The sequence below is a fragment of the Plutella xylostella genome, chromosome 17 (assembly GCF_932276165.1).
Source record: "Plutella xylostella chromosome 17, ilPluXylo3.1, whole genome shotgun sequence".
Taxonomy (NCBI): domain Eukaryota; kingdom Metazoa; phylum Arthropoda; class Insecta; order Lepidoptera; family Plutellidae; genus Plutella; species Plutella xylostella.
Genome location: NC_063997.1, coordinates 7,308,408 through 7,322,608, shown reverse-complemented (window position 1 = coordinate 7,322,608; position 14,201 = coordinate 7,308,408). Strand labels below are relative to the sequence as shown.

Below are 14,201 nucleotides of genomic sequence, written 5' to 3'. Positions count from 1 at the left end.
ATAGACGATTGTGTTAAAAACTTAGGAAGTTCCCAATATTAACTGACCGGACAGTGGACATAGCCTTCTCGTTGAAGATAATGAGTTGAGTATTAACAAAAGGCTGGTTATTTTAAACAGCGTAAAGTTCCACATTTTAGAGGTCGCTGGACTACTTGAGAAAAAAATCTAATAAAATATCGCGTGAGAAATATGTAAAAACTGTGTCAGAATTAAGTATTATTATTGTTAATTATCATAAACTGTCAAGTTTTTATCAGTCATGCTTTACCAATCTACATTTCGGTACCTATGTTATGCATGCAGTTAGGTAAGCACCTACACTAGAAAGAAAAACGAAGCTGTTAACTTGTAAGTTGGTAGGGCCCACCTGCACCTTTCCTTGACCTCAATTGATATGTAAATATTGTGTGAAAACTGCCTACGAACGAGCGCACATGTTTCATCACTCCAACATGCCAACGCCATAAACCTAAAAGTTATGGCACGAACATTTTAAATGTGTAGTACCTTAGCTTCATCGGAAATAACATTTATTTTCTTCTCATATGTACCTATGTAAAACTGTCTTAATAATAGAAAAGAGTTTTGTATCTTATCATAAACGCATTACCTAATTATCAATGTAGGTACCTACTCATTTGGAATTTTATCAGTGAACTATCCAAATATATACGTAGGTACTAAACGATTTTCAGTGCATGTAGCAGCATTTTTATTTATGATTTCAGACTTTTCGCTCAGTTATGTCGAAATTCCATACTGTACCTACCTACTACCGATCATAATAATATATTTTAGTTCATAAATAATAAGTAGATACTCAAGGTGAAATTAAGTTTTTATCGATCCATTATTATAAGGTGTACTGCAGTTAGTCGAAGGTCTATTATACAAGAAGTATTTGATGGATGAGTGAGTTTGAGGATCCGTATGTACCTTCATCAAGGGGCCTAGCCCAAACAATCGCCATTGTCTCGCGATGATTGCCGCGACTGACCGATGACTAACTACGTAATCCGACAACTAATTACATGCATATCTATCAAGCGATATTAAGGTTTATTGTAACTAGTCAAGGTCCACTTGGCAAGTGTAATCAAACTGTCAGATTTAAGGGTATGTCGCGTTTATTAACTACCTCAGTATTTCGCATCATTATGTTTGTTTCGTAGCCTTACATGATTGTCTACTAAGGCACCTGGATAGATATGTCTTGTTTTATTTCACTGGGCCTAGCCCAGCCTAGCCCTATAGTGCTTATGCCATAGTTTTCGCACACATTACGGCTTCCTTGACATTCGCTTATGCAGAGATAAACTAACTGGTTGCCTCATAGAACTGTGAAGTTCTTTCAATTGTTTTACCAATTACGTTACATTAGCGCCAACCAGTGAATGACATTGGTGTGCTACTATTTTTCATTCATCATTTTATTGCCAAAGAGGTCAAGTTATATCTTATCGATCCATTCATGTACCGTACCTAAATAATATCTAGGGCCAATTCATACAAGATCGTGGAGAGCCATGAAATCTTTCAATTTTACGCAAATTTATGTACCACAATATAAAGTATAATTTTATTTAAAAAGGTAGATTTTTCTGTGTTTTAGTAATAAAAAAAACCGTATTTGTATTCATAATCGCATTGAATTCAGTTTTTATGAGATAGGTAGGTATACCGGATAAAAACCCCTACAAGGTGATCATGGCCGGTAGTAATGAATAGCACATTTTTACGCTTGGGTCATTAGTTACAGTCACCTCTGAGGTCGACAATCTTTGCTCACTGCTGTCATACAAACTATTTATCACAGAAATAAATTTTATGAAAGGTCTTTACAACAGCCGGTAAAAATAAATAGATGTAACAACCTAATAAGAATGAGTAATCGAATAATTAACTTTAACCTTTTTCAAGCAGCATTAATAAAATTTTGTTTATAAATATTAGTAACCTTTGTAAATATAAGGTTTGCACTATATATTATTTTCATGTAGCTTACGTTATATTTAAGTTTAGTCCAGTAAGATTAAATAATAACTCCATCTGACTAAGCTGTAGGTAATTACGTGGTAATTACTGGTTACAAATAAATAATAGCGTGTGACACAGCAGAACTCATTATTCCTGAATAAGCTCTAATTTGCCATTCAACTAGGAGCAAAGAACTTCCTCCAACTAAAGAGTCGCCGTGAAATCGCCTCGTTACAAAATAATTACTTGAATTACGTCTGAGCAGAGACCAAAATGGCCGCATAATAGGTACGCACTTGAAAATAAACCGCAAATTGACACTTCGTTACTTTAATATCGCGTAAAAATATACATTTGACTTACTTTAAATAAACATAAAGTTAGTAAATCATAATACTAACTTAAATTCCTATCATCGCGTCTTTCTTATCGTATCATATATATTTATAAAAGTTATCACTTGCTAACTTATTGATCACGCATTCAATGTCCATCAGACCCTTATTGATAGCACCGAGCCACTTCCCCATCAATGTGTAGGACTATGCCGGGGCGTGCGTATGTCGCGCTTGTCGGGCCACTTGTCGGCCGAGTACTGCACGAAGCCGGGGTCTGTGGGCGTCCCCGACGCGCGCCCGTCCAGCCCGTCCGCGCGCTCCGCTATCGGCTCCATAGGGAACAACGCCGGCGTGTCGGCCCGTCTATTGTTCCTGTTCGACCCTTTTAAATAGTCCTCTAACTGCTGCAGCGTGGGTGTGGAGACTGTTCGCACACGGGAAGGGGATTTCGATGCTCGTTTTTGTTCGTACGTCGGAGACACGTCTTCATAGAGGCTCTTCAGCCGCGGCGAGCGCACCTTAGAGAACAACGGCAGCTGCGGCTCAGGCAAGTAGTCCTCTTTAACATTGAATCTTCCGTCGACTGTATCCAGGTAGTCTCGGAAGTACTTTTCGTTGAACTTGGCGAGCTCGTGCTCGTAGTGCAGGCGGTCGTACCGGTCGGGAGCCAGAGGGTCCGACAGACGGATGTAGTTGCCGCCCTCCATGCCGTCTCTCAGAGAACCGAACTTGGACTTCCCTAGGTCATCTGTAGGGCTGTCGTCGAACTTTGGGTAGTGTTTAGGTGCGTCGAATAAAGTTGTCTCCTCTTTTTGGGTCATTTTGTCTTCTTTGGTTTTATCGTCCGCTTCTTTCTTATCATTTGGTAAATGTCCATTTGCGTGGCCATTGGGTAAGTGGCCATTCGTTTTGGCGGCGGGATCGTTGGGTAGATGGCCATTGGTGTTGGGCGGGTTGGCTATGGAGACCTTCTTTCCCACAATCGGAGATACAGTCTCCGTGCCTTCGGTCTGTGTGGGCCGAGCCGCCGTGTACACTCGCGGACTCATCAGGTCAAGGAGGAATAAAGCCGCCACTATCAGCGACAGCGTCCCCAGGACAGTGGCGTTAGTCACCAGCGTGTGGGGAACCGAGTCGAGCGACGCCAGCGCCAAACCACCTAGCGGACAAAACTGGACGTCACAAACACAGATCATAACATGCATTCACGGCTTTACTATTCAAGGTGCTGCACGATAGCTCTTTTGTAATTGCGAGAGTAAGTTACTGGGGTTATGTAACAACAGCTGTCGTGACTGAGCAAACTTAAAGTAGAAAAACAGGTTCTTTGATAACGTAAGTGAATAAACAAAATTGGTTACAAGCTACGTGCAATTCTATTAATTATCGAAAACATCTTGAATAGTAAACCCATACCCCCTAAAGCCCTAAGTGAGCCTAAACGAGCGAAATTTTGTGAGTTGTGAGTCGCGTATTCCGGCAGAAATATGTGCGCGACTTAAAATTAAGCTCGTCTGGCCTCACCCTTAAGTAATTCATGCACATACTGACCGAGGACTAGGAAGAACAGAAGGCCACATCCCAGCAGGAAGCCCTCGAGGATGCGGCGCCCCTTCGGCACCTCCTGGAATATGCGGCCGAGCAGCAGCCCGAACGTGATGATCACGTAACCTGGCAAACAATAGCCAATTAGGAAAATACGTGAAATATATCACATATAACTTATTGACATGAGATCTACTCTACTCGATGTTTCCTAAGTGCATAGTACTCATTCAAAAACGGCGATATGGCTCGCGACCTATCACGTGAGTACAAATGTTCAGCAATAATTAAAAAAAAATAAAAAACCGACTTCAAAAAACCACTAAAATGTAAGAAATAATTTAAGGTTTACACAAATTATATGTGGCAGTACAAATATACCTAAGCAGGAACTGTTCTTTTTTGATGTTGGTGCGGTGACAAAGTAATCTGAAGAAATATGGCACCAACTTACATTTTAGTGGTTTTTTGAAGTCGGTTTTTTAATTTTTTTAATTATTATTTTTGTAGTTTTTAGTTTATTTGCAATAATTTTTAATCAAAAGTAAGATGCAAATGATACCGAAAAGTCCTACTAATCAATACGAATCATTCAAGCCTAAACACGAGGTAGTTGCTATATACCGTTGAGGAGTTCCCTTGACTGCCTTCCGTTTCCATCATCAGATCAGCTCAAGGTCACCATCATATTTTTTTGTTATAAGAACTATATTTACGTTCTTAATTTCATAAGAATCGGTTAATATGTGTCCAAAATGGAAATTAATACCCTGTTTTTACCCCTTTACCCACCCTTAGGGGTGAGATAAAATTCTGAAAAAAAATGGGACCATCTGGGAGCTCAACCCAATACAACAAAAAAAGAATTTTAAAATCGGTTCATAAACGGCGGAGTAATCGGTGAACATACATAAAAAAAATAATATCCCGACGAATTGAGAACCTCCTCCTTTTTCACCGAGTCACGTCTGACTACCCCTTCGGGGGTTACAGTCGTGAGCATATTATGTATTGTATGTGCAAAGCAAAGCTGTGCATATCGTTCAGGATTAAGATGTCCCGGAATGCTATTTATAAGGAAAATCTCATGCTTTCGGTCTATAAGGACCACTTCTAAGAAGTACAACTTTACAAAACTAAATGGTCAAAATTTATAATTTCCAAAATGTAGTTTTCAAAATAACTGCTTGCATTGTTAACGACCTACCTAATACAATTATTATTATTAAAAGTTGCATCAACCGAATGATTCATCGGAAAAACCAAAGGTATCAAATCACACATCATAACAACGTGTAGGCATTACTTATAATAATTATAATAAATAAGTAATTATGTTTACTACATCAGAATGTAAACTTTTTATCAATAGGTTTGGTCCCACGGCCTTAGCCGATACTTTGATAAGACAACTATCCATATATTTATTGTGCAGATTCTCCTATAAGTAAGTAACTTTACAAAAGACCTGCAGATAGGCACATGTAAGGAATCTGTGTCATCAGGGTACGCGTCACTTCTTTATTCATTCAACACGAGTTATTTCTACTTATGTAGGTAAGTAGGCACTTCGTTCTTACATGAAAAGAAAACCTAGCTGATGTGAAATCCCTGTCGGGGTTAAGTCCACGTAACAAAAAAATGCTAATAGTCATCATTTATCAGCTACTAAGGTAATGCTCCAAATAGATAGTTTCCTAAATTCCATCGAAGTAGGTAGATGTTCCTTCTTTACAGGTAGGTACAGCTTGAAATAAAAAACAGAGAATTAGCCTATAATAATAAGTATTTAAAAGCTCCCAACCCTCACCTCCATAAACCGCGTCAGCGAAGGACCCGCCGACCGAATCCCAGGTGACGGAGTTGAGCAGCGACCACTCTCGCGACAGCTTCTGCAGCAGCAGCGCCAGCCGCGCCTCGTCGTCCGACGACACGCGCCGCGCCGCCACGCACGCCACGCAGAGGAGCTAGGGGTGAATGATGTTGGTGTACAGAGTGTTGGAGAGGTGGTATAGTAAGCCGAAAGAGGATAACGCATGAATGCATTTTATTCTACAAGTTTTGGATAAAAATACGCCTCATAGTTAAGTCATGTGACAACAAAGTTTCTATGGAGATGAAAATTATAGTTTAGAGTAACCCCCTGAGTGACCACTTTTCGGCTTACTATACGTATTTTAAAAGTATGTATGTACCTATACTAGATAAGATAAAAGAAAGACATTATGATGATGTTATCATTTACAGCCTATCGCATTCCACTGCTGGACACATGCCTGTAAAGTGGATTTCTTATTTAAGTTAATCGTTCACGAGTGTAAATAAAGTACCTAATAGAAATTAAGTTAAAAAGTATGTAGAGGGGTTAAGCAAGCAAGGTGCACATTGAACCAAAACAAAAATCAATCACAAAATTAAATCAAAACAAGCCACTTACCAAATGAAAACAGCTCCTCAATGTTAGTAAACCAGCCCAAACTTAACCGTAGCATTGCAATTACTATCTAAGGTTATTGTTATTGCATAGAACAGCCTGCGACTGTAAGCAGCCCCCGAATCAGCTGACCGAACGATTCCAAAGCGATCATAAAAAGGTCAGAAAGACATAGATAGTTTTATCAGTGAGTGCAGAATTTTCAGCTAATTCTGATATAATGAACATCGCATACCCATATTCCTCTATGAATAAAATAATCGCGAAGATACTAAGCATAAGCTTGCTACGATGCTGAAGTTGTAAAAATGGACCTAATTGTTTTAGGATCGCTTTACTCTCTGAATAGGAAGGCTGGTCTTCTTGTACCATCAAGGCGAAGTGGTATTGTCGCCTTATGACGTCACAACACCGTGGGACTGACATTGAACGCTACAAGTGATCGCTTGCGTATTGCAGACACGTAATAATAATAATAGTGTTTATGTGCGATGTGCATTCAAAGCGGTGATGCATTTTGCTTGATGACAAGTTCGTAATATGTTGATCAGCCGAATATAGAACAATGCGAATGCATACTAAGTCTTGCTCAGTTGATTTGTGGTTCATATTTATGAAGGAAGCCCATAATCTCGGGAGCCGTACTTCTGATGACCTAGCTACAGCAAAAAACACCATCAACACTTACTTGTACGTTTATTCGTATCCATACACTGATATAGCAAAAGCATAAGAAAAATTAAAACAATGACAAAATATACACTCACGTGCAAAAAAACAGTTCCACTTACAAAATGCAGACACCAAATGGCCCCAATTTTTTAAATCATTTTATGGAAGAATTTTAACATATGTTTAGCGCTGTCAAACGCCTACAAAATCTGCCAAATTTCGTTTTAAAGACTTGTTCAACAGTGTTTAAAGTTTTTTGTGGTAGCACAGTATGTTTTTAGTTGGTAATATTCTGATTCACCGTTCCATGAACTTAAATATTGGAGAACGCGTCATTAAGTTAGTTTTTTTTTCGTTCAGGAGTAATTTGTTGATTTTCTAAATGGAACTTTTTCATTGCCAGTCAGTGTATTTTTACTTTTGCGAGTCTCCGAATAAAATAAGCAGGTAAGGCCCTCCGCGCACTAGGCAGCCTGGCTGCGTAGCCACACTGCGGCAGCCTGTAAAATATATGGTAATTTGTGGCTTTCTAGTGCGCGTTTGTTCTAATGTCATGTTTTACTGGCTGCCGCAGCCAGGCTGCCGAGTGCGCGGGGGCCCTAAGACGACCAAGGGCTAACTTATTTTACTTCTAATACCATTTTCTCTTGATAATTAGATTTGTAAATGTACCTATTTTATTATTATAACAGACTAGTACAAAATACCGTTTATATCCTACAAGTAAGCATATCAGGCTGTCCTAGTGTAGAAGTCAAATGACGGTAATCAAGGAAATTACTAGACCAGTCATCAATACCGATCTCACGGTTATAAAACACGAGTAATTACACAGTAGACAGATTACCTACCTATTTAAATTAAGTATATAAATAATTTGTTCACTTGGGAATAAGGTGAAGCAGTATGCGTATTAAAATGTGGATGTTGCGGTTAAAAACCTAGACGTAGGTATCGTGTTTGTGGTACATATTAGAAATTAAACAAACTTTCTCACTGTATCCTGATCTGAATGCAACTGATACATCTAACTACTTTGGGGTGACGGGAAGAAACCTACAATGTAAATAGTTCGTTAACCGATAACTTTTTTAAATTTTTTCTAATTCATTCCTTAGCGATAATTAGTAAAGCTATAATGTTATTTACCTAAGTGTTAAGTGGTGTGGTAATGATTATGGTATTCCATAATAATATTGATTTACATACGAAAGAACTGGCACATCAGAAAACAGATGTACTAGAGACTGTACATATTGTAAAGGCCAACCTACCGATACCTAACCTGCGATATACAGGGTAGAATTTAATCCGTGATCGAACTTAAAGCAGGTTGTTGTATCTGACATTCTGAACAATAAGAAAAAAACAGGCTATCAGCAATTCTAGTTAAATTAAGTCAATCTGTAACCATCATCATCAGGTCCTGGGATCCCTAATCAGGGACATAAGGCTCGAAGTGTATAGATCTGTAACCTTATTAAAACCAAATAATATTATTTTAATATTGCTATCCATCTTCGGTACGTAAACACTTGAATTTCATTTAAACTTAATTGTTTAATTAATGTGGGAAAACCTGTCTCTGGTTATACGTAATAATTAATAATAATATACCTAAAGAAGTGTATGTTATTTATAAAGTTAATTAAGCTTGGGTATTTATAAATTAATCTTTATATTTCAGCACCTCTATTTAAGTTCCTAAAACATAAAATATAACCGTTAGATCACGATAAACGCATTGGATCGGATGAGCTTTTGCTTGTGGGTACTTTAAAAAAGCCGCACGTTAACACATCAGCCTTCACATTATAAACAAACAGGTAGGTACACCGACTACTTACAAACTCTACTATCTTGAGTGCGACCCATCTGTCACATATCGCCATACTTTCACTGATAACGACTGCAGCGTAACTCCTGCGCCGTATAGCCGTAATCCGGTTGTTTTCACAAGTCACTAGCACACAGGTACTTTCCGCCTGGCCTGAGCATTAGTCAGTCTTGTCATATTATTTGTTTGACAAAGGTCGCGCAGGCGGGCGAGCTACGCGGATGCCGAGTTTCGTTTGAAACAAACGCTTTTCTCATGCGCGCGCCCAGCCGTAGCCGTGGCGCCTCAAGGAAAACCGGAGACATCGCAACTTATCTTACATGCCACCGCCGCAAGCCTTCAGAATAGTAGTTATTGTGTAGTGTATTAGTAAACAGCCGTGTTAGAATGCAGTACAGATACTACAGATGAAAAAAGTGCAAAAAAGGACATGCTACAGGCAACTGAAATGAAACACCATGAAACTTAATCATTAGACTTAAATTTATTTTAACGATACTACCATGCAATATTTTTAAATCTCATAAACCTTAGAGAGATAAATTCATATGGCCCCCATACAAAATGTTTCAGATTAATTAAAAGATAGTTAATTTCATAATGCTGCTCATTAATCATTGCTGAGAAAACAGATCGAAATTGATTTTACGTAAAACCTGATTTTATATAGACTTAATTAGTAGACAGAAATAGTAAACATGAATATTATTATTATTATATCTTTGAAAAAACATCTAAAAGAGCAAACTGCGGGTAATAAAGGGCAAATACACACGAACTGTGTGCGATTTTACCCCCAATTCATACTATGCATTTATTTAAATAATAGGCACATACTTATTAGATCTTAATGTTGCCTTAAAAAAGCTTAAAATTTTAAATACATTAACATTTGAGCCATTCAATTGGATTCTTAATTAATTAAATAGATTCATTTAAACAAAATGTCTAAAACTAAAATCTAAATTTACCTCTCTTATACCTTAGAAGGAGTTCTAGAGAAACTTAGAGAAACTAAAATAGAGCCTACATATTACTACCTACTTTGTGCTAATTTTCTTTCAATGGCAAATGATCCTATTACTAACTATAGTAACCTTGGACGGCCATCCTAGACAGTTCACTGCATTGTCCACGCAACATGGACATACCTACACCAATTTTACCTCAACCTAAAGAAAATTAGTAGCAATTGAAGCATGTTTTCAATAATACGACGTTGGGGCAGCTATTTATACCCGCCTGATGGACATGCGTTTACTAAACAGACACGATTCATCGGATATAGACACCGATGTCAGATACGTGTTGAGTTCCGTACAGGAAACAGAAAATATTAATAACCCACAATGTTAAATGAATTAAGCATTGTTGAAAACATCTTCATAATTATTATACCTAATGTTGCTCTTAGCTTAATTACATTCAAGCAGTGATGGCTAGGACGTAACTTCACAATAAAGTAATTCAATTCGATAAAATAATTAGATCTTCATCAGACAAGATATATCAACAAAATAAAAAAAAACAGCAAAACAACACGAGCAAGCACGTGCCACCATGTACAAGAGTATCTCTCACACATCACAAAACTTAAACACAAGACATGCATGGTTAATGGCCACAACCAACATTTTAAAATCTTAAATATTAGTAGCAGTAATTAATAATTAATCAATTAAATCATGCAGTACATTAATCAACTCAAAGAATAAACAAGAAATATTAGTAATGATCTGCTCCATGGTTGTGCGGCATTACAATATCCATAAAATAGTAAAATTCATTACATTGAAAATAAATCAAGCGTTTGTAATAAATATGGTAAAAAATATAATGGTGTAAATGTGATTTCAACTCGAGAATATCGCGCATGCATAAATATACCGGGATCTTAATAAATAAGGCAAACCATAATAACATGTAAAGAAAATCAATTGAAACCAACAAAACTTCTTTTTCAAAAACATTAAAAACGCTGGTGATTTAGGAAAACTTTTAAAAAGTTAAAAAAGGAATACGGCACAACCATAGAGCAGAGAAGGTGGCACACATAGACATTAGACAAGACAAATGAAAGCAAGGAGGTTTGGGCTCACTGTTGCGGCGTGTGCGGGCGCATGAACTCCTGCAGCGGGTGGCGCGCGGTCCACACGTTGAAGTCGCTAGCAGGGGTGGCGGGGCGCGGGGGCGGGCGCGGGGCCGCGGGGGGCGCCCACACCGCGCGCTCCGCCGCCTCCAGCCCCAGCCCTGCGCCCAGGTTCAGCGCCGCCATCGACGACATCAGGCTCTCCACGTTGTTCAAGCGAGATGACCAGCTGCAACAACAACATACAATTAGATAAAATTAGGTCACAGTCCGTGGCACAGGTATTTAGACAATAAGTTGCAAGTTTTATTAGGTACTTCCACAGATTTATTCTTTACAAACGACCTGTACCAGGGTCCTAGATATCTTCATATAAGTTGAAAAGATGCTTGAGGAGTTTCTTTCACCATTTCTCCTTTCATTGACTGTGCATTATGAAAATGGCAGTAGACTGTACAACAGAATTGGGTGATGCGGCGGCGGGGCGTGGGCGGCGCTGCGGGCTCCAGCGAGCAGGGGGCGCTACATGGCAACACTCACTCGCTAGCGGCGGCGGCGGCGGCATGCGCGGCGCTGCGCTGCGCCTCCTGGATCATGCGCAGGCGGCGCGCCTGCGACCACGGCTCCAGCGTGTAGGACGGCGCGCCCGCCACCGACGCCGGCAGCGGCTCTTCCGGCGCGCGCGTCAGCTCCACGCCGCGCTCCGGCGACCAACGACCGATCTGGATATGGAATGGAATGCTTAATGAGCAGTGTAATTAGGTAGCACTTTCATATTTGTTATGAAAAAAGAACACTGTTACGTACCCTCGGCGGCGGTCTATTTTAGACTGACTGGCCAAACCTTTTAGGTACTTACCTACCCTCAATACTAAACTATAACAGCTCTAGATTTTTTTTACCAACACGATAAGAAGAGATAGTGAACTGAAGGTCTGAATTATCATAACAGTCTAATACGACATCTGAATGACAGTCTTACCTCACGATACTGCTTCATGAGCTGCGGCGACTGCGGCAGCGACCAGTCGACGACGGGGCGCGCGCCGCAGCCCCACGCGGCGGCGGCGGCGGCCACCAGCGCCTTGCGCGCCATGGCGGCGCCGCGGTGCGACTTGTACTCCACGATGGCCGCGCAGGACGCCACCGAGCGCCGGATGCGCACTTCCTGCACCTCGTCAGTGAGCGCGTACAGCAGACGCACGATCTCCGGCGACGGCGTGGTGGGCGGGATGCGCGATATGAAGATGCGGCAGTTGTTGATGGATGGGCACACTCCTGTAAGTGGTTGAGAAGTTATTACATGCGTGAGGGAACTTGGTGCCTGACTGAATAGTACTAGACACAGGTTTAACCAACTTCAGGGGTGGGCTGCAACATGGTTCTTGCTGGAGCAAGTGGTTTAGATGGTTGATGAGCGGTGGTAGCTCATTCGGGTAAGAGCCCACTTCTCACGAAAGAGATGCTAGTTTGAATCCCGGCGCTGACATGTACCAATGAGTTATTTTAACTTAAGTACAATGTATACCATCGCTCTTACGGTGAAGGAATACATCATGAGGAAACCTGCATATCTAGATATGTGAACCCACCAACCCGCAGTGGACCAGCGTGGTGGGAAATGGTCCAAGCTTAGGAAGGCAGTTTAGACCTTGAGGATATGCACAAAGGTTCCACTCGAGCAGATACCGACACCCCCACAGAGAATAGAATAGAATCTTTAAATTCAATAGATGGTTGATTGAACAGTTAACACGCCTAGGTTGTAAATGAAGATTGTTGAGATTGTTCTTGGAAATACATTCTGTAGGAGATTAGAATAGAATACAATGCATACAAGAAGATACTTACCCAACTGCCACGATGGTCTTATCATGTAGTTGTTGAACATTGCAATGGCATTACTGGCTTCAGCATCACAGGTGTACATGGCAAATGCATATCTGTAATATAAATAAAATAATGTCAATAACAATAAACATTAGAAATTAACTGAATTGTGACACAAACTAAACTTATTATGTAATAAGTTTGAAGGTATTTTAATAAAAATATACTATATGGGCTTTAATTTTATTGGTTAAGTGCAAAAAAAATCCTACCCTACACTGAACACTGACCGGAAATGAAGATGGTAAATAAGTATTTTGTGATTATCAAAGAAGATGAACCTGTATAATCAATCAAGGTGATTTATAGCTTTAGGATAAGAAATGTAATGGTTTAAGGAGCCATGGTTAGAGTTATAGGATAGAGCATTTCTTATCCTTTAGCATGTCCAGTCTAATTGACTTACCCTCTATTCCAACCAGAAAAGTTGATCATGAGCCTGAACTCAAACAGCTCACCAGCTTGTTGGAATAGCGGAACCAGAGTATCTTCAAAGCAGTCATGGGGAATTCTTCCAATAAAAACCTGAAAATAAGGCCAATAGTATAATGTTAGTAGGCAATTGCATACAGGAGGACCACCAGTAGGCATGGAAATGTTAACTTTGTTTTTGGGAATTACGCGATTTATCATTACCAGGCGCCCGGTGCTGGTGCCTGGCCGGTGCCGCTGAAGTAAATCTATATGATAATGTATCCTGGCCCGGCGGCGGCGATGAGTCTGATACAGTTTTGCTTCCGCTGCGCCGGCTCCCTGCCTGTGCCGGGCCGGTACCGACTAATGGAAAACGCCTATTGCCTACCTTCGGGGCGAACTGAGAAACTCGTGAAGCACGGAGTACCTATAGTTTCAGGACCTGCCCGGAGCAATTATAAAGTTCAGATTACTTACAGTATCAGGTAGGTAGGCTGAAACTTACCTCGCAATTCCTAGAAGGCTCCGGCCCATTCCAGGCATGTGGAGCTTTCCTATAAATCCTTTGGCCATTGATTTGTGTTAATGTGTAGGATGTGTTTTCTGTGAGAGACAATAATCTTGACGATAATTCATATTGATTAACTTCACTAGATGAATAATGTTTAACTGGAGGCATTTTCCCAAAAAATAACTTTTTCTTACTAAATACTAACGAAAATCAAACGAGTTCAATCAAAAAAGAGAAATGAAATTCGTTTGATTCGATTTTCAACTAAAACAAAATGGCGTAAAACAGAAAATCAACAAGATGGAGGACATACGGCATCCATGGCATTTTTATTTCAGAGACTTTTAATTTTAAATACTTTTAATTGGAACAGTATTATGAAAAATAAAATAAAAAAATTATTTTTATATTTATTCAAAATATATTTTGTTAGGTGGGGCCCGATTTATTGCATGGAACTACATAATATCAAATAACATTATATAAATAAC

General features: G+C 39.7%; 1 protein-coding gene across 2 annotated transcripts; it reads right to left on the bottom strand.

Moving 5' to 3' along the window:
- Nucleotides 1-2,294: 2,294 nt before the first annotated feature.
- On the bottom strand, nucleotides 2,295-14,009 carry LOC105380457. Of its 2 annotated transcripts, XR_007267241.1 has the most exons (9): nucleotides 13,705-14,009; nucleotides 13,192-13,310; nucleotides 12,747-12,838; nucleotides 11,878-12,173; nucleotides 11,436-11,617; nucleotides 10,906-11,124; nucleotides 5,674-5,830; nucleotides 3,870-3,989; nucleotides 3,461-3,477 (listed from the first exon to the last, which is right to left on the bottom strand). XR_007267241.1 is itself a non-coding variant. In XM_011549959.3 (4 exons), exons 1-4 carry the CDS (start codon nucleotides 8,859-8,861, stop codon nucleotides 2,510-2,512), a joined length of 1,290 nt encoding a protein of 429 aa, XP_011548261.3. In that variant the 5' UTR covers nucleotides 8,862-9,093; the 3' UTR covers nucleotides 2,295-2,509. The 2 variants fall into 2 exon arrangements, 1 of the variants encoding a protein (XP_011548261.3); XM_011549959.3 differs by lacking the exons at nucleotides 10,906-11,124; nucleotides 11,436-11,617; nucleotides 11,878-12,173; ... (1 more) ...; nucleotides 13,192-13,310; nucleotides 13,705-14,009 and adding an exon at nucleotides 8,817-9,093 and having other exon boundaries at nucleotides 2,295-3,477.
- Between the last annotated feature and the right edge of the window lie 192 nt (nucleotides 14,010-14,201).